The sequence below is a fragment of the Pan paniscus genome, chromosome 9 (assembly GCF_029289425.2).
Source record: "Pan paniscus chromosome 9, NHGRI_mPanPan1-v2.0_pri, whole genome shotgun sequence".
Taxonomy (NCBI): Eukaryota; Metazoa; Chordata; class Mammalia; order Primates; family Hominidae; genus Pan; species Pan paniscus.
The window spans coordinates 71,439,892-71,463,982 of NC_073258.2; the positions used below are offsets into that span (position 1 = coordinate 71,439,892).

Here is a 24,091-nt window from a genome sequence, read left to right on the forward strand (position 1 = left end):
ACACCCCAGGCTCATCCTCTAGAAAGGCAGAGGCTGCTCAGGGAAGCTTCGCACTTAAAGCAAATGGAGCATGACAGCATTGAGACAAGAATTACGCTGATGTACTTCTCACATCGTTTTTTTGTGGAAAGAAAAACACACATGTTGCCACTTTCACTTGTGAAAAATGGAAACAGTTTTCCTGCAATGAGTGGCCTCAATCACTAAAAATGAATTTGTGTATATTTATAACAAAACGTCGAAATGATTGATATTGATGGCTTCGTTAAGCATTACCAATGAGTACCACCGGGGGGCGGCACAGCACAAGGGGAGTAGGTCAGAGAGCCCAGGGCTCCTGTGGTTAAACTTTTCTCCTTTCCATGAAAATCCTCAAACACATTTTGTATTTTAATTAAATGAAAATACTGAAAATGATACAGTAGAGAGCACTTTTAATGGAAAATTAATTGATAACACAATCTTATTTCAATTTACTTTTTATTTTTAACTTAAACGACTGTGTATTTTCCACAGTCTTATGATGAGAAAGGCTCCAGAATCACGTGTAGGTGTCCTCAACATTTCATAGCTCGAACCGTCCTTTCTTTACGTTGTGCATTGATATGGGCTTCTCAGTTCAGAAAACAAGGCACTATAACTATTTTATCAGCTACATTAATACATTGAAGATATATTTATCCTTTCATGAAAGATACAGCATTTGAATACAATATGGTTTTATGCAGATCAGGTTCAAAACACCCAAGGCACACACTTTATTTTTTTCCTTTTTTTTTCTTTTCTGTGTTTATTTGAAGGCTCGTATTAAAATTTCAAAATTGGCATGAACAAAGAGTTCCAGAGTGGAATCAATGGACAGGGATTGTTGTAATTTTGAACATAAAACGGTAAAGACTGTGGAATGTAGAACAAGTTACAGGAACGATAAACAAAATCACCAAGACAGCATGGATTAGAAATCAAAGTGATGAGATCTGCGGAAGTCTGAGAAACAAGTTTGGAAATTCTCTGATTCCCCACAAAGCACGGGCAGTCCTGTCTGCATGCAGCTGCTGTGGTCACCCAGCCACGGTGGAATGTTCACCTACTTGCATGGGTACATGGTTGTCTACAAATACAGAAACACATTCCAGTTCGCCAGTTAGTAAAATGCCTCCAATTTCAAGTAAAAGAAAAAATCTTCCAATAATTTTCCTAGTAAGGTAAACGAATATATTCATCTAGGAAAAGTGGTCTGGAAGAAACCATTGGAAGCAAAGTCTAGGGGGGTGCCAAGGTTTGGGAGAAACTATTGGATGGTGAAGCGGGAGGGCTTGAGGGTGAACTACAAAAGATATGAGGACTGGAATTTTTCCTGAACATGGAAGCATAGAGGCTGCTGCTCAACTGGGGAATGTGCCAAAGTAGAAGAAACTTTAGGAACTAAAGACAACAAGTTTTCACTGGTGAGGCCAAAGAAGAAGTTCAACGTTTAGGTTTAAAATATGCTTCCCTAAAGAGGAGGGATGGCCCATGTCTTCCTGGCTTAGTTCTTTGCCAACAGACACAAATTCTCTCTTGCTCCAAGCCTTAGCATGTGGTTTGCTTGTCAACCAGAGAGGCGGCCCAGTTCTGCCACTCCCTTGGCCTTATGGCTAGAAGACACCCTGCTGGGGTGTGGGGAGACTGGACCCTAAGGGAAGGGTCCGGATCTGGCTGGCCCTCCGCGGCACCACTGCTTCCACCCAGAACAAAAGGAGAAGCCGAGCCTCAGCTCCACGCCTATAGCAGCGGTCACAGAAGCAGATTTTGACGTTTTGCATAATTCTGAAATAACATGCACGTATCCATTGATAAATTGAGAATAAGGAAATGGAACCAAGGCAGATTAGCTCAGTGACAGGAGCCTGTTTACTCGATGAGAGAGATTTTTCTGGTCAGTTTTAGAGAGGCAGAGCTGGCCACAATGCTTGAGATAATCTACATTAGATTGCAAGTCGGGCAGCTTTTTGTTTAATTCAGACAGTGTTCACTGTTTGTTTGCAATCAGAACCACAACCTTAGTGCAATAGTATATTTATTTTTTTACAGTAATTTTGGTTGCCATACAAGAGATTTAAGGATTGGGAGAAAGTGCAAATTACAGGAGCTTTTTTTTTTTTTTTTATAAAGTCTAAAAAGAATAAAAGCACAAAAGTAACAGCAACATAGATAATGCGAACACGTGTTACACAAACTATAGTGTGAAACATATTAGTATTTAAAAAACAAAAAAAAATTGTTAATGGGAAAATCAATATTGTGGCCCACACACAAAAAGTCATTGCCAGATCAACTGGATAATGCTTGCTTGTTCAATAACTGAGAAAAAAATTTACCATTTTATTAACTAAAGTATCACAAATAATTCACTTTGTGATATGTAAAGTTCAGCAAATCAACAGTCACATTGAGTAATTTTTATATTATGTGAATTAACTTAAAATGTGCGCAGACACCCTGGAAAAGGTATCTTGGCAGGTATACATAATTTACATTTTGAGAGATTTGGGTTTTGTATACACAATATTACAGAAACTAGGCATGTAAATGCAGTTTATTTAAATTACAGTATGTAACAAAAGTTGATCTTAAAACCTGGAATAATATCAACATGATCTTTAGATGAGCAGTTTAACATTTGTTCCACCATTAAAGAGGGGCATGGAATAGGGCCTCGTCCTAACATGTCCCAAAGGGGGAGAACAGTGGGTGGTGATTTGAATGAGGAACTATTGCTTTCAGTACCAAAATAAGCAGATAGAGATAGAGACCGATTCATCTTGGCAACATGTGTTTATTTGTTGGTCAGTGCAGGTTCTGATAGGTCTATTACTTCTCTATAATAAGACAGTGTAAAAATAAACTATGTTATCAGCTCTTTAGTCTTGCAGCCAGCTTGCTTGTGGTTAGTGGCATGTGGCTTGGAGTATCTTTAAGAAAGGGAATAACATCTGGCCCTCACCAACTGGCTGCCAAAGTTCAACAAACCGAAGTCACGAGTTTCGACTGGTTGTCGTCTGCCAGCGGTTTCCTTGACTCTCCTTTGAGCTAGTGTTTTGCCTGGCACTGAGCACAGAGGTAATACCAACTGTAGGCCCAGGGAAAGCGCCATGCCAAAGGAATGGACTCATGGAATTTTGCGGTATCATCAAATGGAAGACAAATTAATGGCCAAACCACCGTTTTTACATTTTCTAAAATATGGGGCAGCCTCAGCAGGCCACCTGTAGTATCCTGTCTTGAAATTTATCTAGAGTAATGCTCATTCATCTCATGATGGAAAAACTGAAAGCACACGGAAGTAAAGCGCCTTAATATTCAATTGACTTCAAGTTGGATTGGATCATTTCAAATACAAAGATTGACCTGCAAAAGGTTTTGGACCAGAAGGTCCAAAAACTTGGTTCCAACATCAGGGGTGTGTGACTGGAAAAGCGCGTGTGTGTGGTGTGTGTTTTGTTTTTGTTTTTGGAGAAACTGCTGCATTATGAATTGTAACCACTTTGAAGAAATTGTCCTTCAATGACGAAGTTCTAGCAAAGATAGAAAATATAACACAGCTCTGCTGGTTCAGATGCATCCAAATAAGGTTGATTTAAAAAGGTCATACTTTTATAATTATTCCACAGAAATAGTATTATTAAATCACAAAAGTTTTTTTTTTCTTTAACTTTCTAGCACTGAAGTGGCACAAAGGCTGCCTAGTAGACCAGCCACTTTTTTTTCTTAAAATATTGTGCTTATAAACTATCTGTACAACTATTTAAACTTGCAGTAAAGAAAGATTTTAAATTGCTAAATTTTATGTGTTCATTCTAGAGCTGTTCCAGACCTAATCAAGAAAAAAAGGAAAAAAAAAACATGTTTTATAATTAGAGATGGGCTGAGCTAGTTCTGAAATCATAATAAAACCAAAAACCTGACATTCGAGTATCCTCCAAATGGGGGAGAATGTGCTGGAAGCCTGACTGTGTGTTTTGCGGCCCATGTGCATCTGGTAACCTCTTTTGGAAATTCGAGGTATTGTTATGGGGTGGAGGGACTCCGGGGAAAGAAAGGGGCGGGGCTCAAGAAAGCCTTGCCAGAGAGGCTGACCCGGCAGCCCAGGAGACCTCCCTGCTTTCCTCTCCTCACGCCTCTGCTTTCACTCTGATCCTGCCGCCCACCTTCTGTTCTCAACCCTGGGTTCTGTCTATACTCCATACCCACTGGGTCCTCAAAGAAGCTGTTGTACTGTTAAGACAAGCTGGTGGGATTCCTAGACACCCAGAGCAATAGGGGAAAAGCCTCTAAGTACCATCTTCCCTGGCCTCCGAGAGCAAAAGGACTGTCTCAGCAGAGATGCTCACCCTTGGCTGGGCACAGAACTGAGGATGCTGTGCCCGCCCAGCTCCCAGAGGAGACGCTGTCTCACTGGCAGCCGCATGTGCCCGCCATGAGCCATGCGTCTTCTTGTCCTTCATGTCAAAGTGGATGCTCACCTGCTCTGATCTTTGCAGAGCTCAGGACATCTTCAATTAAAAAGAATTCTGAGAGGCAGAGAAGCCCTTATTCTCCATCCTGGATGGGTGCTCGTGGCAGACAACTGCTCTTGTCCTGGAGACCTGGAGCTTGGGCAGCTGCACGCTGGCTGGCTCCCTTGGCCAGGTCTCCCCTCCATTGTGGAATCGTGACTTTGTGCTTTGACTAACTCCATGTGACATCTGCTTGGCCACCTTGGAATTATGCTAACAGATTTGCAGAAATAAAGAAAGCTAAGCAAAGCTGGGCACGATCCCATCCAAACTCCCAGCACTGCCAGGAACCTCATGGCCAAAGAGCCATGGATGCAAACCACAGGAGGAGATGGGGAAAAGAATCTGTGTAGGAAAAAGTTTCTCTGCCTTTCAGGCCCATGATGGGGCACTGGACAAATGCATCTGGGAGCATCTCACTGCAAGCCAAGTGCAGGAGAAAGAGGGGCAGGTGAGCATCAGGTGTCCTCCGAGAGGCCACAGGACTGAGGAAAGGCCTCATGCCGGGGCCTGGGGTGGTGAGAGCTGCCCGGAAAGCAGAGGACGGAGGTCTCAGGAGGTATCTAGAGTGCACTGGTGTCTGCCTACAAGAGCTAGGATCCCGTGCAAAATTGACGGGGAGCCTCTCGGACCCGGCAAAGCGAGGCCACCTGCATGCTGGGCGGCAGGCTGGGAATCTTTTTCCATGTTAGAAAAACTCCCTCCCCTTGTCCCATGTGTGATAGAAACTGCCCAAGACACCCACATGGTGAGCCAGGGGTCTGAAGACCCAGCCATGTTGTGGACACAACTCAGTATTTCTTTGGGTACCAGGAGACAAACCCATGGAGTGGGGTTGATGCTCACAGACTTCGCTTGGCATTCAGATGTTTCAGCACGAGCCCATCTCTACTTATAACAAGAGCAGTCTGCGAGGTGGAGAGCAGCCGTCCTTATCTGTCCAGCAGCTGTTTCAAAGCCCTTTCTATGTTCATTCTGTGCCCGACTCGAGTTACCCCAAGATCGATGAGGTCCTCCTTCTGCAGGTTTGGTAAGTGACTGCCATCGATCTCATTGTCCATGAAGGCCTCTTTATGTTCACCTAAGTTTAGACTTTCCAGCCAATCGGCCACATCTGGTTTAGTCCACAGGTGGACAGGTTTAGTTGTAAAAGGCTTATTTGAGATTGGCTGTTGCAGTATCGAGGGGGATGGCGACCTACTGCGTCCCGCTGGGTTCAAGCCAAATAGATCCCCAGAAGGGGGCTGGCTTGGAAGGCTAAAGACATCTGAGAGAGCGGGAGAAGGAGAGGCGGTGGCAGCAGACAGGGGGGCGGGCAGGGTCTCTTTGTTCATCTCTGTTGGTGAGACCACAGGGCTTGGGGCACGTCTTGTTCCTGAGGTCCTGCTTTCATAGTCGGGGGGCCGGCTCTGCAGGGTGATGGGCTGGGAGGTGCCGGGGCGAACAGTGAAGGTGACCGTCGTGCTCCGTGTACCTGAGATGGTGCTCATGATCTCCGGGCTTCTGAAACAGCAACACAGAGAAAACCATCACAAGGCAGGTCACCGAGTCAGGGCAGCTGGCTGCAGATCACCAAGGAAGGCGAGGGAGACGCCCAAACCATGCCAGAGTGTCTAGTGGCAGATCCACTGGCAGTGAACGAATGATTTGCCATGCCAGGGTCGGGGAGGGGGAGAAAGGGGCCAGAGCAAAGTTGGAGACACCAGAGCACACCACGTCAGCCCACTCACCTGAACTGGGACAGAGGGGCTGGGGGACCTGCCTGTGCTGGGGGGAGCACACCACGTCAGCCCACTCACCTGAACTGGGACAGAGGGGCTGGGGGACCTGCCTGTGCTGGGGGGAGCACACCACGTCAGCCCACTCACCTGAACTGGGACAGAGGGGCTGGGGGACCTGCCTGTGCTGGGGGGAGCACACCACGTCAGCCCACTCACCTGAACTGGGACAGAGGGGCTGGGGGACCTGCCTGTGCTGGGGGGCAGGGCCGGGGGACCCTCGGGAGGGTGGCCACTGAGGCACTTGGAAGGGGTCCCTTGAAGAGGGCATGGAGACAGGGACAGAGTGGGGTCCTGTCACCTGGGTAGAACGTGCCAGGCAACATCTCCAGCGCCTCAGCTTCAGCAGGTGGGAGGGAGCACACCTGGAGGACAGGCCCCTCAGCCGCCTGGCAGCCTTAGGCTTTTTGGGTAAATGGACAAGAGCAGGGCAGGATCCTTCCCAGGTGGCCCCTTTCAGTAACTGGAACCCCTGTAGCTACGCAGGGCACTCAGGGTTTGAGATCACCCGGAAACCCAGACAGCAGGGCGTGGCTTGTGTGGCCAGTGTGGGCTGCGCTCACCTTCCTGAGGCAGCACTGTCCAGCGCCCACCCAGTGGACAGTTTTGTTGCAGAAGGAGCTGGGGTACCCTGTGTTATTTTTAGCCCCTTTCATGTGAGAGGCTCACTGGTAGGACACACGGGCCTTACTGAAAAGCAGAACGCGCGAGGAGCCCTGTCTTCCCCAGGGTGGCCATGGGCGTCCCCGAGGGTCCCCTGTGCCTTGCCGCTCTGGCTGGGCAGGCAAAGCCCTCAGAGCTCAAGTCAGGGAGGATGACCCTTCTAGCTCCAACCTTTACTGGCCCCAGGGTGGTGGCCAGATGACTCCCACAGGCAGGAGGTCCCATCTCAGTGCCAGAGAAGTCCAAGTCCTCACGCTTACCCACGTGGAGGTGGCCTTTCACACACCACTCCCTCACGGGCTCTGGCCAAGGCCTGTGGCAGGCACTCTCCACACCAAGAGAACTGCCACTCTGGGCCCTAGTGCATGTTTTGCTGTCCCCACACTGAAAGCCCATTCATCCTATTGTCCCTAGGAAAGCCACAGCCACTGGGGAGGGGAGGAGAGGTGTGGGTCTCCTGCCTTTTGGGCCCATTCACGTGGATGTGAACGGCCCACCCACCGCTTCTGAAAAGATCCATCCTACCATGGCTCTCTCTTCAAGACCTGGACTTGAGAGATGTCTGCTGGAGCCCTGGCTCTGCCAGATGCCAGCTTGGGTGCACTTTTCTCCTGTCTCCACATCTTCCCACATGAAGTGGGCTCCTCTCCCTCCTATGTGGTGGGTTACCCTGGGTGGAGGGGCTCTGGAGAGCATGAGGAGTGCACTGATGTGACATCATGACCGTGAATGGTGGTGGGCTGCAGTGTCTCAGTGAAAGGGTCATGGGCAAGAGGGGGAGAGCTGCAAACAGTAGAGATGCTGCCGTGTGGGGAGACTCCCTGGAGGGCAAGACTGAAGCCCCTGCCCGTCTGCTGGGGGCCAGTTCATCGACTTGCACTGGGGCTGTCTTTGGAGCTCAATGGCTGACCAGTTAGAGCAGCACTTCCCAAAGAGGAGCCCACAGACCCTTCATAGAAACCACCTGGGACACTGGTGGGCCGTGAGGACTCCTGAGCTCGTCTCAAACCTGTGGAAGCAGGAGTGCTGTGCATGGGGACCAGGTGTCTGCAATTAACAAACTCCCCAGACACTGAGAGACCCTGAACCTTAGAGGCCATTTGGTTAGGCCTTGGTTTTCATTCCAGGGTATGCACAAAGCTAATGGCCCAGAACCCTCCAGGAGCTAAAAGCAAAGGGAGTGACCTGGAGACGGGCCCCGCTGCTGGTCTAGTCTGTCTCTCTCCGTTTTTTTCTTTTCTCTTTCTTTACCATGGATGTATATTTGGGTGAAACCAACCATCAGTTACCTAGGTTCCCCTAAGCTGTGGGTCAGTTTCCTACTTGATGTTAGTCACTGTTGCTTAAAGTGTGGACTAGTCCATAGTGAGAAAGGAGGGGCAAATCTGAAAGGGGCCTGTGCTGTGGACTGAGGCTTCAATCCTACTGTGAGAAGTGTTTGCAGGGGCTGGTGGGTGCACTGCTGGGCCAGGGACCCCATCCACCCATAGGGTGTTCACGTGCTATTTTCCAGAGGGCTGGGTGCCCCTGAGTGGGAGATGTTACAAACCAGGCATCCCCATCTAGAACCTGCCCCCACCCTCAATGGTGGCTTGCTGGTCATTGGTTATACTGCTCACACCAACAGGCACAAGGCAGGTGAGACTCTGAGGATTCCTCCACTGTTTCTGGGCCCAGTTACTCACAATCAAGAAATCAGAGGCTGCACACGGTGGCTCACGCCTGTAATCCCAGCACTTTGGGAGGCCTAGGTGGGTGAATCATTTGAGGTCAGGGGTTCGAGACCAGCCTGGCCAATATGGTGAAACCCCATCTCTACTAAAAATTAAAAAAAAAAAATTAGCTGAGTGTGGTCGTGGGCGCCTGTAATCCCAGCTACTGGGAGGCTGAGGCAGGAGAATTGCTTGAACCCAGGAGGCGGAGGTTGCAGTGAGCTGAGATCATGCCACTGCACTCCAGCCTGGGCGACTGAGCTAGACTTCTTCTCAAAAACAACAACAACAACAATAAAAAAAACCCCAAAAAACCCGAAATCAAATCAGAGCCCAGTGGGGCTTCACAGCAGGGGAGAGGGGCCAGCACCCTCTAGTATCTCAAGAGAGAGGTGGCCTATGGACATAGGATACACGAAAAAACCTGCAACCCCCCCCTTCTCTGGTCCTCAAAGAAGGTCGAAAGACCAGCTCCAGTTCCAACTTAAAACTGGGGGTGCTGTGGCCTGTTCTTCTGTGTTTATTCCAGAGTCACAAGAGCACAGGTTTTGGGGAAGGCTTATTTGTCCACGTTGATAAAACAAGCCAAGATGATTGAAATCAAATAATGGGTAAGTTGAAAGCCACTGCATTCAGAGGTGATTTGGGGTGTTAATTAGGGCCAAGGACCTTGGGGCACAGGGAATGTTTCCTATAAAATGGGAAAACATCTTACAAGAAGACATATGCCCACAGAGGACTAGAGGAGGAGGGGTAGCTGGGGTAAAGTTCTGGTCTCCATGTGCTTTTGCTAAAGCTGACTACATGGTGACTGTGCCTGCAGCCCTGACTCTGGGCAGCTCCACCGTGGCAGCATGACTGGTGCCTGGCCTTGGTGCTCACCAGGCCTGTGAAGCAGAGGCAAGTGAGCCCCAGAGTGAGAGCACCTACCTCACGCCTGGGCAGTATTCACCACGGGTATCTCTGGCCCAGAGGGTTGCCCCAGTGCCGCCCTCACTGGGAAAATACCCAGCTGTTCCCAGGTAGTTGGGATTGATTTTGGTTTTTGTAAGGAAAGGCTCTGCAGGCAGCTGTGTGTGTGGTTAGGAAGCGAAGAGGAGGCTCTGCAAACACCTCGGTGGGCAGCGGGAGCGCAAGAGTGGCACACACGGGGTCACGCAGCAGCATAGCAGGTGGCACTTACTTCTGTTCAGCACGACCCTCTTCTGTTAACACCGGTCATGGGAGCAAATGAAAATGACAAATGGAATGACTTGAGACAACACTGCAAAAATTAATGAACAAGAAAGGAAGAAACAGAAAAAAGCTGCTTTCGACAGATGAAATGAAGGCAGTGGGGCAGACCCTGGCTGACAGCCCATCCGTGGTGGTCCCTTCGGCCTGCCACAGCCTGCCCAGAGCTGAAACATCAATATGGCATCACTTTCATAGGGAGCGTGGGAAACTCACAAGCTTGTCTTCTCCTTCTTTGGCTTGGGATAATGTAACCACTTGTAAAGAAGAAAAATAACCAGGAAAAAAGAAAGAAAATAGTAGCATTGGAGTGAAGTTCGCCTCTGCCTGAAGCCCACTGAGAAGCAGCTTATTGCCAATTTCCTACCTCAGGTGCCTGAACCGTCTTTCCTGTGGCTTAGGGAGGATAAACGAACATTCCTGGTGGGGGAGGGCACCCCAACAGGACAAGTGGTTTGCTTCAAGTCTACATCATGAGATGACAGCCCAGCCGTTAATCACATGGGCGTCACGTGCTTGGGGCCTGCCAGTGTCCTGCCCAACATCGCTATAGAAAGTAACCACCTGCGAGTGTGAGACGCAGGGTGAAGGCCACCCTGGGCTGCCCACCCTGCCCTCCTCAGCAGCTTGACTCTCTTGGTTAATCACATTGATGATATTCACTGGATCTTCCCGGTTGCACAGATGGTTACGTTGCTAAGCAACCGCTGGGTTCCCAGTCGGAACACACAGGAATCTGCTGCCCTGATTTAGAACACAGACACATATACATACTCACCCAACTCCCCACCAGGTCACCACTGTCTACCCTGCCTTTTAAATCACATTCATGTAGAAATGTGAGAATTAAAAAAAATCAAGGTAATTGAGGCACTCAGAGAGGTGCTCTTATTTCATCAGTCAGTACAAGTTAATTGGGGTGAGGTAAGTAAAGAAGCAAGTGGCTTTTTTACTGTTTACAAATTCAATTTGGCTTTTTTTTTTTTGGAGACGGGGTCATGCAGCAATCATAGCTCACTGCAGCCTCAACCTCCTCAAGTGATCCTCCTGCATCAGCCTCTGGCATAGCTAGAGTAATCTGCTATTTAACTGTAGCTGAACATGGGCCAGGGGCTGGTCAGTGATGCTGATTAGGCATGCTGGTTCTGTCCCTCCCATGAGCCGCCTGTCAAGGGCCTGCTGGGCCTGGCCAGCACTGAGGCTGGACTTGGAGCCTGTCAACATATGTTCTCTCCAGCACACCGCACGCCTCTGCATTTTAGTGATGAGCCCCCATCTTGCATGAAAATAGCACTTATTTCCAAACTGCTTTCTTATTTTTTCCATCTTTACAGCCTCCTGATAAGCAGGGCATTGAAAAGATAGAACCGGAGGCAGCAAGTCCTTACCTAGCTTCCCCGAGGCCTGGATGTGGGGACTGGAGCCCACACTGCTCAGCTGTGCCATGTGTTATGTTGTGTGTCTCAGCAGCTGCCAGGGCTCCGCCTCACCCCCAGCTCTGAGTGCCATGAGGGGGTCCTGGTCTAGTTTTAGTCCTCGAGGTCTGGCCCAGAACAGGGGTGCGATAAGTAATTGTTGACTGAAGTGTTGATGGATAATATATCCTTTTCCCAGATCAGAAAGTTAAGTGACTTGACCGAGTTACAGAGCCAGACCTGGGAGCGGGGCAGGCAGCCTGAGGCTCCGCGGCAGTTCCACCAGGAATCCAGGTCTTCAGGCCAGGAGGTTCGCAGCTAAGATCAAGAAGGTGCCCAGCTCTTGGGAAGAGAGATTAACCCTGTGATATGCTTTTGCCAAAAGGGCCTCATGTCCAAAATGGGGAGGAAGACTCTGACTTGAGATTCGCCTGTTGATGGGCAAGGACGAGGCACTCCCATTCATCCTTGCCCAACGCCCGCAAGTACCAGCCCCGATGGACGCACATCCTGACTAGTGCTCCCAGCCACCCACAGTCGCATTCACTGATGTCACATTCACTTTTCCATCAGGGCCTGGAAACCCTCAAACCACCTAGTGGTCCTGAGATGCTGAAAACACCGTGAGGCAGCTTCTAGTACCAAGTCAGTTTTGAAGCAGTCTGTGCTCTGGGACCAGCTGGGCAGAGATAACTTTTTAACAACCCAAAGTTATTTGAAAATCAAGAGGCTGTCAGGATAATACTGCAGAGAGCCCAGTAGGGACTGGAGGCCTTGGGAAGGGGAGGCAGGTACCGTGAGGCAGCAGGTGCAGGGGCCTTGGGAGGAAAACTCGCCTGAGCTCACATCCCAGGTAGCCTGAACTCCCTCAGGGGCCTCTGGGACCTGGAGTTTCACAGGACAAATCTCCCTGAAGCCCATCCATCCCATGGGGAAGCGAAGGCCAATCTCGAGGTCCCTTCTGGACCCCACCCACTGCAAAGGGCTGGCGACCTAGAGGGGACTCTGGGGAACTCTTATAGGCCATGCACCCTAACAGAAGCCATGGGGGACCCCCACAAGCACATACTCACTGCTCTGTTGCCCCCACATACAGAGCAAATGTGAAGCTGACCTCTGCCATGGAAGCGATGGTAAAGAACATCAGATTTATCTGGCTTTACTATCGGCGCCTGGTATGTGTCAATATCTCTCAATAAAGCTGGAGGGCACATGACACCTGGGGCTCCTGGGTCATAGCAAGTTTGTTTTGGGTCAAAGCATATAAGTCAGGCAAGCTGCTGTGTTCTCCTGGGTTCCTTAGGCACTTAGCCCTTGAGTCTCCCTGCTTGTCTCCAGAGTGCAGGCCCTACACTCCCACAGCAGCCTCCCTGTGCCACCAGTGCATTCACCTGATCACACAGCTACCTGGGCCATCTTCAGGAAACAAAGTCTGGTCATGCCAAGACTTTGCTGAAGCCCTCTGAAGGCAGCCATATCTGGAACTCCATTCAGCTCATGCCCATTACCTGCAAGCCCCTTGTGACCTGGCCCTGCCCAGCCCTCCTCATCTGGCCATGGTTTCATGAGCACAGAAGGCACTTTCTGGCCTCAGGGCCTTGTACGCTCTGTCCCATGCCTGGGATGCTCCACTCCTGGTTTTCTGCAAGGTTGGCTCCTTTTTAAATTTCTGGTCATTCAAATGTCATTTTCTTGCAGAGTGTCAGTCCCTTTCTGCACATGCTCACTGTAACCTGCTAGGGCATCCTAGTCCGCCCTTTCTGCATGTGGTCAGGGTTAACCTGCTGGTGTCCCGTGGCTCTCTTCTGCACGTGGTTATTTTTACCTGCTGGTGCATCACAGCCCCTTTCTGCACTGGTCACTAACCTATTAGCATGTTGTGGCTCCTTTGTGGCATTTGTCACAGTTTGGGTTTGTCTTATTATTTGTTGTCCATTTCTCCCCTCGAGAATTTGAGCTCCCCAAAGGGAGGGGCATCTGGAATGTTTTCTTGTTCAGTGATAAATCCTGGGCACAGCATGGCGCCTGGCACATAAAGGCAATCCCTAACTTTGTTGAGTGAATGATTAGTGACGGAATTGCTGCCCCATTCTGAGGGTCCAGGCATCCTTGTTGGTGTATTCCTCGTTACTCTCTAGCCTCAGCCTGGCACTAGGCTTATAGAAAGTAGCTCAGTGAACTCCTGACTGGTGAATTCAGGAGACGGTGGGGCTGGGCCATGATTCCAAGTCTGAGTGTCCAGTCAGTCTCCTAGGCCTGCACCTGGGGAGATTCCGGCTCTGAGCTTTTGCAGCCCCAGGCTCCTGTGCTGGGACCCCCAGCGTGCAGCACTGTCAGGCCTCTGGGCTGGCAGCTGTTGTCTTGGCATTCTGCTGAGGAGGGACCACTGACTCTTCACAGAGACACACTCACTCTTCCTTCCCCAAACCAGTTTCCTTCACTTTGATCCAGTTTGAGATCAAAGATGAGACTACCTCCTGGAATAATCAGGCCAGGTGGTCCTGGAACACTTTTCTTAGAACTGACGCCTCCATTCTTGGCAGGGTGTTTTCAGATCACCCTGGGAGATGCCTCTAATATGATGTACTTTTTTCTCTTTTAACATTATGTACTAAAGAGAACTACTTCATCATCTTCCTTTCGTCGGCGTATTTGTAATTAAGACGCCTGCAAATTCCATGTCATCCTTGATTTCAGGGAAGAGCTTTGAGCAGCAGAGACTCATTCACGGCTAAAGTTAAATCAAACATACCCAAGGAAAACAAGGATCTAGTTGTTTAATCTTCAGCTGCTTCCTTTGATCCCATCCTTGATTCTTGCAAGAAGTGAAAAGAAAGGAAGAATCCAAGGATGAGAGGAACTTTAAAAGGGTCAAGTTCAGCTGAGGTTTCTGCCCATTTCATGAATGAACATTTGAGGAACAGCTCTAAAAATTGTCCCTTTCTTAGGCAGTCAAAACTTGTTTCTATGGAAATGGGATTTTTACACCACTGCTTATCTGTCATTTCAAAAAGCATGGCTGGTTTTCAATTTTCCCTAGAAAAACTCATTTCTTTTTCCTCAGTAGGAATTCCCTTCATCCAATTTCGTGCCTCATTTTGCCCAGGGCCATTCACAGCTCTTAATTTTTAGATGCATTTAAAGGTGGTGGTGAGTCGCCCAGGCAGTGAACTCAGGTGAGAGTTCTTAAGGCTCCCTCTGATCCTCAGATGATCAAATGCCTAGGGCCCATCAATGAAGGCCACGCCCAGCAAAGGAGACATGCTCAGAGATAGGTCTGTGGCTGAGAGGAGACAGCCCTCACGGCAAGGGGGACAGCTTTGTTGCCCTGGCAACTCTGTCCTGGGCCCCCCCCCCAGTGGTGGTTCTGACTGCCCCCCACTTGTCCTTGTCAGTGTGTCCCGTGGCCGTGGCGCACCTCCATGGGGGCTTTGTTCCAAGTGCTCAGCCTGGTGAGGTTATTAGATCCGAGAAGCAAGGGCGAGGGAGAGGATTGAGCCTAGTTTAGTGCCTACAGTGAATGCTCTTCATCTTTGTCCTCTGGCCTCAGGCCATCCTGTTTCTAGTCCAACTCTGAGTGTAAAGTGTAACCCTTGGCCGGGAGCAAGAAGGGAACAGACATGGCCTCTGGGAGCTTGGCAGTGCCAGTGAACCCCTAGTGACTAAGCCTGCTGTTATCGGCCGCAGGGTGACCTCCTAGTGACTAAGCCTGCTATTAGCCTCTTGCTGACCAAAGAGCTTGGCCTAAGGACAGTCAGAGGCCTGAGAGCAGCCCCGCCCGCGGCAGTCTCAGCCTTGCAGGTGTTCGGTTTGCCAGTTGGTCATTCCTTCCAAGGCAGTCCCTGGCTCCCACAAGGTCAGGAGTCAAACCCTGAGCCAGCTCCATGGGTTGGAGGTCTAGTTCCGCGTCTTCCTGTGAAGTAGCCTCGGCTCAGTAGCTTCACCGCCCTGCCTTCGGCTTCCTTGTTTGCACAGTGGGAAAAATTACAGGCCCTGGCTCAGGGGTGCCGTGGAATATAGTGCCTGGCGTTTGGTGAATGCTTTGTGTCATAGGTGTGGGCTCCTGTTCTTACTGTAAGAGAGCCGGGCTATAAATAACAGGACAGCTGGGAGGCGGCCGTTCTTGGCACTCACGCGTGGGTCGGCGGTGGTATGCAGCTGCTCTCCTTCAGAGTACAGCAGGATTCTGCCCTATGAAGTCTGCTTTGAGCCAGCCCCCTCTCAGGGTCCCCCTGGAGAAATGCAGGGCAGAGAAACCCTAGAGACGCTGCAAGTTGGGGTCCCACTCCCCTGTGGGCACCCCAGGAGCTGGCCCAGCCTGAAGACGAGTAGAGGGGATGAGCTGTCCAGCTGCCACTCAGGGAGAGGTCTCCATGGACGGGGTCCCTGGACTCCCCGAGTGGAGTGCTCAGGGGAGCACAGCTTGGTGCAGGATGCCCTGCTGACCTGAACAGTGGATTCCTTCCTCCAGCCCTAGAGCCATTCCCTTCCAGCTCCTTCCTTACTGCAGACATTGCTTACAAGGGGAAGTGAGAGTCAGGAAACCCCAGCCTGTGTCCCAGCTCTGCCTCCTGCTGGCTGTGTATGTGGACAAGCCGCTTATCCTCTGAAAAATGGGTGTGACTCATACCTGCTCCCCAGCTGTCATAAAAATTACCCACCCATGAGAAAGTGTTTTGTAAAAATGTGAAACACTAAGATAAGGCCTCTTTAATTATTGCTTCCACATAGAGTAATGACGGAAGAGCCACATTAGTATGTAATGGGGAAGGGTTAAACTAGTCAGTTTTTCAGATTTTTGGCCCAGTGCAGTGACTCATGCCTGCAATCCCAGCACTTTGGGAGGCTGAGGCGAGTGGTTCGTTTGAGCCCAGGAGTTCGAGACCAGCCTGGGACACATGGTGAGACCTCATCTCTACAAAAAAAAAAAAAAAAAAAAAAATAGCTGGGTGTGGTGGCATGCGTCTATTGTCCTAGCTACTCAGGAGGCTAGGTGAGGTGTGAGGATTGCTTAAGCCCAGGAGGTCTAGGCTGCAAGGCTGCAATGAGCCGTGATCACGTCACAGCACTCCAGCCTGAGCGGCAAAGCAACACCCTTTCTCAAAATTCCTGGAGGCTGTTGAGTGTACTTGTAGGTGTATACGTACATAATTCTTAGACTTTCTCCTTGACTGAAGGCACTGTCTGAATGTCTGCAGTGTAACTGTGCTTCTCTATACCAATGCCAGCCTATCGATACTCCTTTAGAGTAATAGATGACATCCGAGTCATTTATTTACATCCACACTGAAAAATAACTGGGAAAATTGGGGCTCTCAGGCTGCATCTTGAGCCCCAGCTGTATGTGATGCCACTGATTAATGCACTGAGTGGCTTAAATCAAATGCCTGCCCAGCAGGGGTATGGAGAGAGGCTTCATTAGTCAAAATGATGAAACCCAAGATCAAATATCAGTGGGAGAGACTGAAGATGCTGCCACCTGGGGAACAGCAAAATGGTGCACACCACAGGGAAGGAGAACCAAGAACCATAAGCCATCACGGGAGCCAATGGGGCTCCCCAAAGCCACAGACTGCTGAGCCCTGATACGGTTTGGATCTGTGTTCCCACCCAAATCTCATATGTGAAATTGTAGTCTCCAGTGTTGGAGGAGGTGCCTGGTGGGAGGTGATCAGATCATGGTGGGGGAGTTCTCATGAACGGTTTAGCACCATCTCCCCTGGCTACTGTACATAGTGAGCTCTCATGAGATCAGGTTGTTTAAATAGACTGTGGTACCTCCCCCGACTCCCTCTTGCTCCCCCTTTGGTGATCACTGAAAGTTTCTTGAGGCTTCTCCAGAAGCCAACATCATGCTTCCCATATAGCCTGCAGAACTCGAGCCAATTAAACCTCATTTTTTTATAAATTACCCAGTCTCAGGTATTTCTTTATAGCAGTGCAAGAATGATCAAATATAGGCTCCTTCCAGACAGCCTCAGATAGAGCCCTCTGGTTGCGTCTAGAAATGACTCCTGACTTATTCTACGTTCAGTTCCAATGGAAATTATGTAAACCCTGCACAATACTGTGAAGGGCTGACATGGACACAGCTAGAGGCTTCTGCCCCTGGGACAGGATGGGCTGGCAGGGAAGAATGTACTGCACTTAGAGTTCACCAGTACAGCCATGACCCTGTGCCTCCCTAGCCCGCAAACCTGGTAGTGATGGGAGGGGAAGAAGAACCCACACGTGTATTCAGACACCTGCACCCGCTGCCCACCCACTCGCTGCCCTCTTGGGGCAGCTAGTCTCCTGCAACCAACTCGAAGCTTGGTTTGGGCTTTGGCGAGGCTCTAAACGGCCTTCTAGGTGGTCCTGGCAGAGATCTGGAGGGCACAGAAGAGAGAGTGGAGCTTCTCTTTGGAAGCCAAGGTGAGGAGGGCTTCCAGCAACCTCATTTCATTACGAGTCTTTATGAAGGAGTGCTGTGTCCCACCAGGATGGCTGTGATCATTACTCGGCTGTCCCGGAGTCCAGGAGCATGAGAAAAAGAAGTGTTACTGCATTAACAGACGTGGCCCACACAGGCTTTACGAATTCCCCTCTTCGTGTCCGCTGGGGCTGCTACCCGAGGGCCTTTCCTGGTCAGCAGGGACAGTGCACGCAGAGTGGTGTGCATGTGCACCAACCGCGGACTTACCTTGGAGCGAGGCTGGCGGACTTGGCTCCCATCGGTGAATCCAGTCCTTCCCCCGGCTTTGCCGATTTCTCTCGGTTCATTTGCTGTAGGATAGAGTTCAATTCACTAATAACGTTTGCCTTTGGGCCTGAGAGAATCGGGCTTTTGATCTCTGTGACGTCGCCCCACAACTTGGAGGTCCTTGGCTGGAGAACCTTGGCCATCCCAGGCTGGGCACTGCCCGGCGGGGGCGGGGGAGCGGGCGGGGGGATAACAAAGCTATCTACATCCTCTTCCACGAGCGCGTCTTGATAAAGTGCATTGCTTTTGTGAATGATGGGCTTCATTTTTGGCTTAGGAGGTACTGGGGGTTTGTCAACCATAAATGCTTGCCCATCTGCATAGACTGTGCAGGTGTCCACATTCTCTCCACCTTCGGAAGACAGGGTGGAGATGCTAGACACGGTGGAGATAGTGCTGGTCGTCTCGAGGTGGTGGTCGCTGCTACTCCGGCTGTCCACCTCCTCGATCCCAGAGTCGGCGACGGCGTCAAAGCTTTCAGGGGGTGGCAGGAATGAGGCAGGCAGACAGTTTGAAAGACTGGCTGGCTTCTTGCTGTCTGCAGAGTTGGTTGGTTGGCTGGAGTTCAACGAAGGGGACTGAGGGGTGTCGCTTTTCTTCTGCTTCACTAAGTCTGAGAGAGCCGGGACAGAAGCTGCCCGGTCATCGGGGATATCAAAACTATTTGCAAATTCCAGGGGAGGAGGCAATGGCTCTGTAAAAATAAAATCCTCATCCAAGTCCACGGATGCCAGAGGGGGAGGAGGGATGCGGAATGGCAAAATCACCGCCTCTTCCATGGAGCCCACCGCGACGATGGTTCTGCCGGGCACGGTGGTGGGCTCGGGGGCAGCGGAGATCTGTAAAGCACCTTCGGTTTCGGAAACACCTTCTGGCACCTCGGACGGCGAGCTGTCTGGCTTCATCTCCACCTCTGCCTTCTCGTCCTCTTCCTGCAGGGCGTTGTCCAGCTTAGTGGCGTCCACGGTGTGCACCATCAGCAGGCCAGCCGACTTCTGCTGGGACGTGTCCATGATGTCGATCAGCATGTTCTTCTTGTCATCGCCTTTCCGGTCTCGGCCCAGGTCGGTCTCGTACTTGTTCTCCGTCTCCTGCCGCCTCAGGGGTCCCCGGGTGTTCTGCCTGGTGACCGTAGGGAAGCCGGCATCCAGGCTGGGCCGCATTTTGGTATCAATGTAAAGAGGTTTGTTGAGGTCGGCCTTAGGGGCCTCCCCTTTGGGTCCCTGCTGAGACTCCTTCATGGCTCGGTCCCTTGCGGAGAGTGCCAGGGCCAGCGGGGAGCTGGGATCAAGCAGCCGCCCTGTGAGTGGGTGGACATAATTCCCGGGGCCGGCTGTGCCGCTGCTCGCGGAGGGCACTGCTGGGCTGCTCTCGGGCCCCTGGGCTTTGGACGTGGAATTCAGCAGCCTCCCAGCCTCACCCTGAGCACTGGCCTCGGCGCCACCCACGAAATGGTTTTCGGGCTCCCTGGGCGTGGCACTCGGCATGGGGGATGACAGCTGCTCAGCGCTGTCCTCGTCAGCAAAATCCCCCTCCTCGGGGAACATGGAGGGCCGCGTCCTGGGGGCGGGTGGCCCCAGGCCCACATCCTCATCCCCCAGGTCTGTGGAGAGGAAGGCCGGGGAGTTCCTCCTGGCTTCCAGCCGCTTCTCACGGTCGCGGACGGCTCCGGCGATGGCGGCGGCGAAGGGGCTGCTGACGGTCAGGCTTTCGTCAGGCCGCAGCTGGCTCGGTGGCTCTGGGGCCTGGGGGTCGATCTCCATGCTGCTGCCCTGGCTGCTCTTGCCACTGCTGCTGGTGGACGGCTCCTTCACGATGATGGTCGGGATAGGGATGGAGCACGTCTTCTCGGGGCTGTCCTCCACGTTGGACTGCTTCACCAGCATCCCCTTCCGCCTGGCGGGCTTGGCGGGGACGTAGACGGCTTTGCTGGCGATCTTCCCCACCTCTGAGTATGGGTTTTCGGGCATCTGGCCTCTCTTGTTGCGGAAGTTGGCTTGCGGGCCGGCATTCCGACTGTAGAGGTCTTCAGAGTCCAGGGAGTAGCGGTCCAGCTCTCTCCTGAAGTACATCCCCTTCTCCCTCATCATGGTGGCCACGGTGTCGGACCTGGTGGCGGGGGACACCTTGGCAGCAGAATTCTGATTCAACGCAGGCTTAATCGTCCCGTAGACTCTTGGAGTTGGGGACTTGGGGCAGTTGTAAGTGGTTGGGGAAGGTGGTGGTGGGGACGGGGGCACAGACTGCGGTGGAGGGGGGATGTCCTCAGAGGTGTCCGGCATGGACAGGCTTCTGGTGAACTTCAGCATTGGAGGAGCCAGAAACTGCCGCTCTTCCTCTGTTATTCCTACAAGCAGAAAACAGGTTTAGCTTTAAGTCACAATAGCAACAAAGCCTAAGTTCCTAGGAACGTGCGATACGCTACATCTCCACAAACTCACAAATTCAGATGATGAACCGGGTGTTCAGGAAACACAGCACAAGCCACGATGCCGAGTGGTTAGTCACATGGCCCGTTGTGAGCCAAAGGACAAGAAAGGGAAGAACAGAAAGGCACTGGGGATGCTGTGAGTACGCTGCTGCTGTGGGGCCTCCAGGCACAGGCTGCAGCAGGGGAGCTGTGTGAGGCCAGGGCAGGAGGGCCCCTGACGCTGAGCCGTGTGCCAGTCTGCAGGCCAAGTGGGCAGCTCGCCTTGGGGCTGCTTGTGCGTGTGTGTGTGCGCGCACGTGTGCTTGTGCTGGCATTGTGCTTGGGGCGGGGTTGGCTAGACCAGGAGGTATCCTTCCACCATGCCCCTTCAGGCATGGTAAGGGCTCCTGGGGGTGTTTTTAGGGCAGGGGTCTAAGGCTGTCACCTGTGCATCTGAAATGAGAGCAAAGGGTTGCAGGTATTGCTGTGTTTATGTGGCAAGGATGGTGTGCAGTCCACCGTCCAGATGGCACTTGAGCCCCACGGCTGCCCAGATGTACAGGGAGGCCTCTGCCACCCTGAGCGAAGCCATCTGCCCACAGTTGGCTCTGTGCGTGCTGGGAGGAGGTGCTTTTCTTCCAGGGTCATGTGAATCCATTCATTGCCTGACTTCACTGGGCCCCACTAAGGGTTCTATGTGTCCTCGAGCTCTCTGGACCTTCAGAGAGATGGATGGCTGGGGAAGTGCAGCTCAGAGGAGGGACCATGTGGGCTCTAGAGCCTGCCCCTGAGGGGAGGGAGCCCAGGTTCCTTTAAAGTCCTGGACTGAGCCAGGAATAGGATCCTGAGCCAGGCCTCAGTGAGCCCCTTCTGGGTCCCAGCGGCAGTCCTGAAAGTGGTCCTGCCAAGACCCTCTGGAGCAGGGGCTGAGAGCCCAGCGGACCACCATAATCGCAACTAACCAGGGTCCAAGTGTGGCTGACCTGGCACAAAGTATGAGTTGACCTAATGAAAATACGTGGATGTTGAATGTGTGGGGATGCGGCTGAGGTCCTACGACAGCCAGCAGCGTGGCCTGAGGGTTCTCTGGGTGTGTTGCCTAGGTGTGACTTTACAGACTGTTCAACAGCTGAAGACACAGACACGTCAACAGGAGCACTTGGAGAAGGGAAGCGAGACACGCACACACACCGACAGACGCATGGCACAGGGATTTCATGTTGGGAGCATGCAGGTTTTCAAAGAGGTAGCAAAATAAATTACTTGAAATGAAAAAAAGTCCTAGGACAAACTACAATAATTTATTCCAATGAAAACTTCCATTCGATAAGGGTATTCCAAATTTAACATACTCCTTGTGGGAGGACATTTTGGCATTGCAAAGATGGCTCGTTCAAGGTGTTCTCCATTGACCAGTCACTCTGAGTTGGCTGTCTGGCAATTATGTTCCCAAGGAGTACTAATTTAAGAATACACCTTATAAAGTAAACTGGGTTACATTCACATTACAGATTCCAAACCGTAAGGTTCACTAACCTGATAGAAAGATTCTGCTGTCTGACAGGAGGAAATCAGTTGTTATTAACCAGTAACCGCAAGACAAATACGCAGCTTTCCCTGAGTTTGCTGGTGCAGGGGGAGCTTTAAGCACAGCAGACACCACCTCCACGGCCACTTACTGCCTAGTGACTGCCTACAGTTATCCACCTCAGACTCACAAGCACGCTGCGCTTTTGCACAGCAGCCCAGAGGCATTTCCAGAACACACAGGACAGTGCCCCTGGGGTGGGCTGGGCAGACCAGAGTCCCAGGGTTGCCTCCACAACTCTCACAGGGCAAGGGCCTTAGCTTCTACCAGAATTGACACAGTAAAGGCAATGCTGAATTATCTCACAAAGGGACTGTCTCAAAGGGTCAAGTGTGACCTTGTCTCAAGGTCAAGTGTACCTTTGCCTGCAACAGAGTCAATAGGAATAATTGTGACATTAAGAAGAAAGGAAGGCAGTTTTCTGCAACACACAGTACATTATTTCATTTCGAGACCCTGACCCAACCACCCTTGGAAGTACATCTGCTGAGCTCATACTCCAGGCCTGGTGGTGGCTGGGGAATGCAGGGAACCCACTTACCCTTCCCACCCTGAGCAGGGCAGGGTGGGGGAGGGGGGTTGGCTCGCACCACCCCGCCCACCCTCCCGCTTTACCCTGCTGGAATTATCACAGATAACTGGGCTTCAAGATGACAGAAGCCACCCTGGATTTTGTGTCCTTCAGGGGGGATGAGTTTCATGCCACTCAGATGTTCCAATGGCTCCCTAGTGGGCAAGGCCAGGTTCCCACCCTCTGGTGGGTGGGCTGGCAGGGCCTTGCTGGGGTGGGACGCCAAGGCAACTGTGAGAGGCCCAGGGCTCAGAATTCCTGAGGGGCCTAAGGCTGTGTTTGAAAGCCCAGGGGCAACTTCTGTGGGGGAGTGCCACACTTCTTACCTATTGATTTCTGCCTTCGCATCGTACCTCGAGGGATGCCCAGAAACGGGGCTTTTGGGCTCCCAGGAACAGTGGGCGTCATCACGGCGATTCCTTGGCGTTCGTACACAGACTGCAAACCAGAGAGCCTAGGGTGAGACGCAGCCCTGGCCAGCCCCCACCCACGGTCACAGGGCCCAGAGACCACAAGGGAACTTCCGTCACTGTGGCTTCCCCAAGCTGCTTCTGGAGCCACCTAAAGTCTCCAGTGGGGCTGATGAGAACCACAGCATTGAGGACCCAGGAAGGGCCCTCTCTAGGTGCCTTTCCTATTCGCTGCAGCTACTATTGGCCTTTGGCCCTGTTAGGATGGCAGCATGCCCTGTTCCATGGAGATGTGGTCTGCTGCAACACCATTTGCCAGAGCAGCTGGACAGATACGTCTCTCTGAGAGGGGGGCCAGGCTGGATGTCCTGTGGGAAAGGGCACAGAGTGGTGGGCAGTGGGGTCTGGCCTGGGTCCATACCCCACTCCCCATGTGCCATGTGACCATCAAGTCCTTACATAGGAGTCACCATCTCCTCTTTCATAAAATGGGCTCCTGACACCAGCCCTACAGTGTGTGCAAAGGCCAACCAGGTATTGTGGTGGTGTGTGGGTGAGCATGATGTGCCAGCTAGCTTAAGCCCTGGAGCTGCTCAGGGGCACAGCCTGGAGTCTGCAGCAGTGAGCTGTCCCCAGCTTCCTCCCTCCTCAGCCTGTCCCAGGAGGAGCCTAGAGCTCCCCTCCTCCCCTCCACCTTGGAGGCAGAGTCCTGGTGCTGCCAACTCTTTCGCTTCCCCAGGCTGCTGTTTTGTCTGCAAAACTGAGATGGCTCAGGGCCCCAAACCTGTAGTGTTGAAGGCCAACCCGGGAAAATATCAGATGCGGACGCTCAATGGAAATATTCGTGTGCAAGCTTTTATTGCTCCAGCTTGGAGATGCAGTTTCCATGTGTCCACAGCCTCTGTTTGTCTCACTCTATGGCCCTGAGGCTGAGGAGCAAAGTGGGACCCTTTGGGAGGTCAAGGGCACCGTGTCTCAGACACCCCCCCAACTTGGTGGGGCATGTGGGTGCCACGAAGGACTGGGAACAA

The 24,091-nt window shown here is 51.7% G+C and overlaps 1 protein-coding gene across 2 annotated transcripts in view; it reads right to left on the minus strand.

Annotated features, from left to right (window-relative positions):
- Nucleotides 1-2,042: 2,042 nt before the first annotated feature.
- SHANK2 (SH3 and multiple ankyrin repeat domains 2) overlaps nt 2,043-24,091 on the minus strand; it is a 697,015-nt gene continuing 674,966 nt past the window's right edge. Inside the window, exons 21-24 of one of the 2 annotated variants that reach the window (XM_063608635.1) lie at nt 23,004-23,088; nt 22,028-22,048; nt 18,022-20,428; nt 2,043-6,041 (exon numbers count right to left, since the gene is read on the minus strand). In XM_063608635.1, the coding sequence (XP_063464705.1) occupies nt 5,471-6,041; nt 18,022-20,428; nt 22,028-22,048; nt 23,004-23,088 (3,084 nt within the window). In that variant the 3' untranslated portion in view covers nt 2,043-5,470. Of the gene's footprint in view, nt 6,042-18,021; nt 20,429-22,027; nt 22,049-22,976; nt 23,089-24,091 lie in introns of both variants that reach the window. The other variant, XM_055093718.2, reaches the window with a different exon arrangement.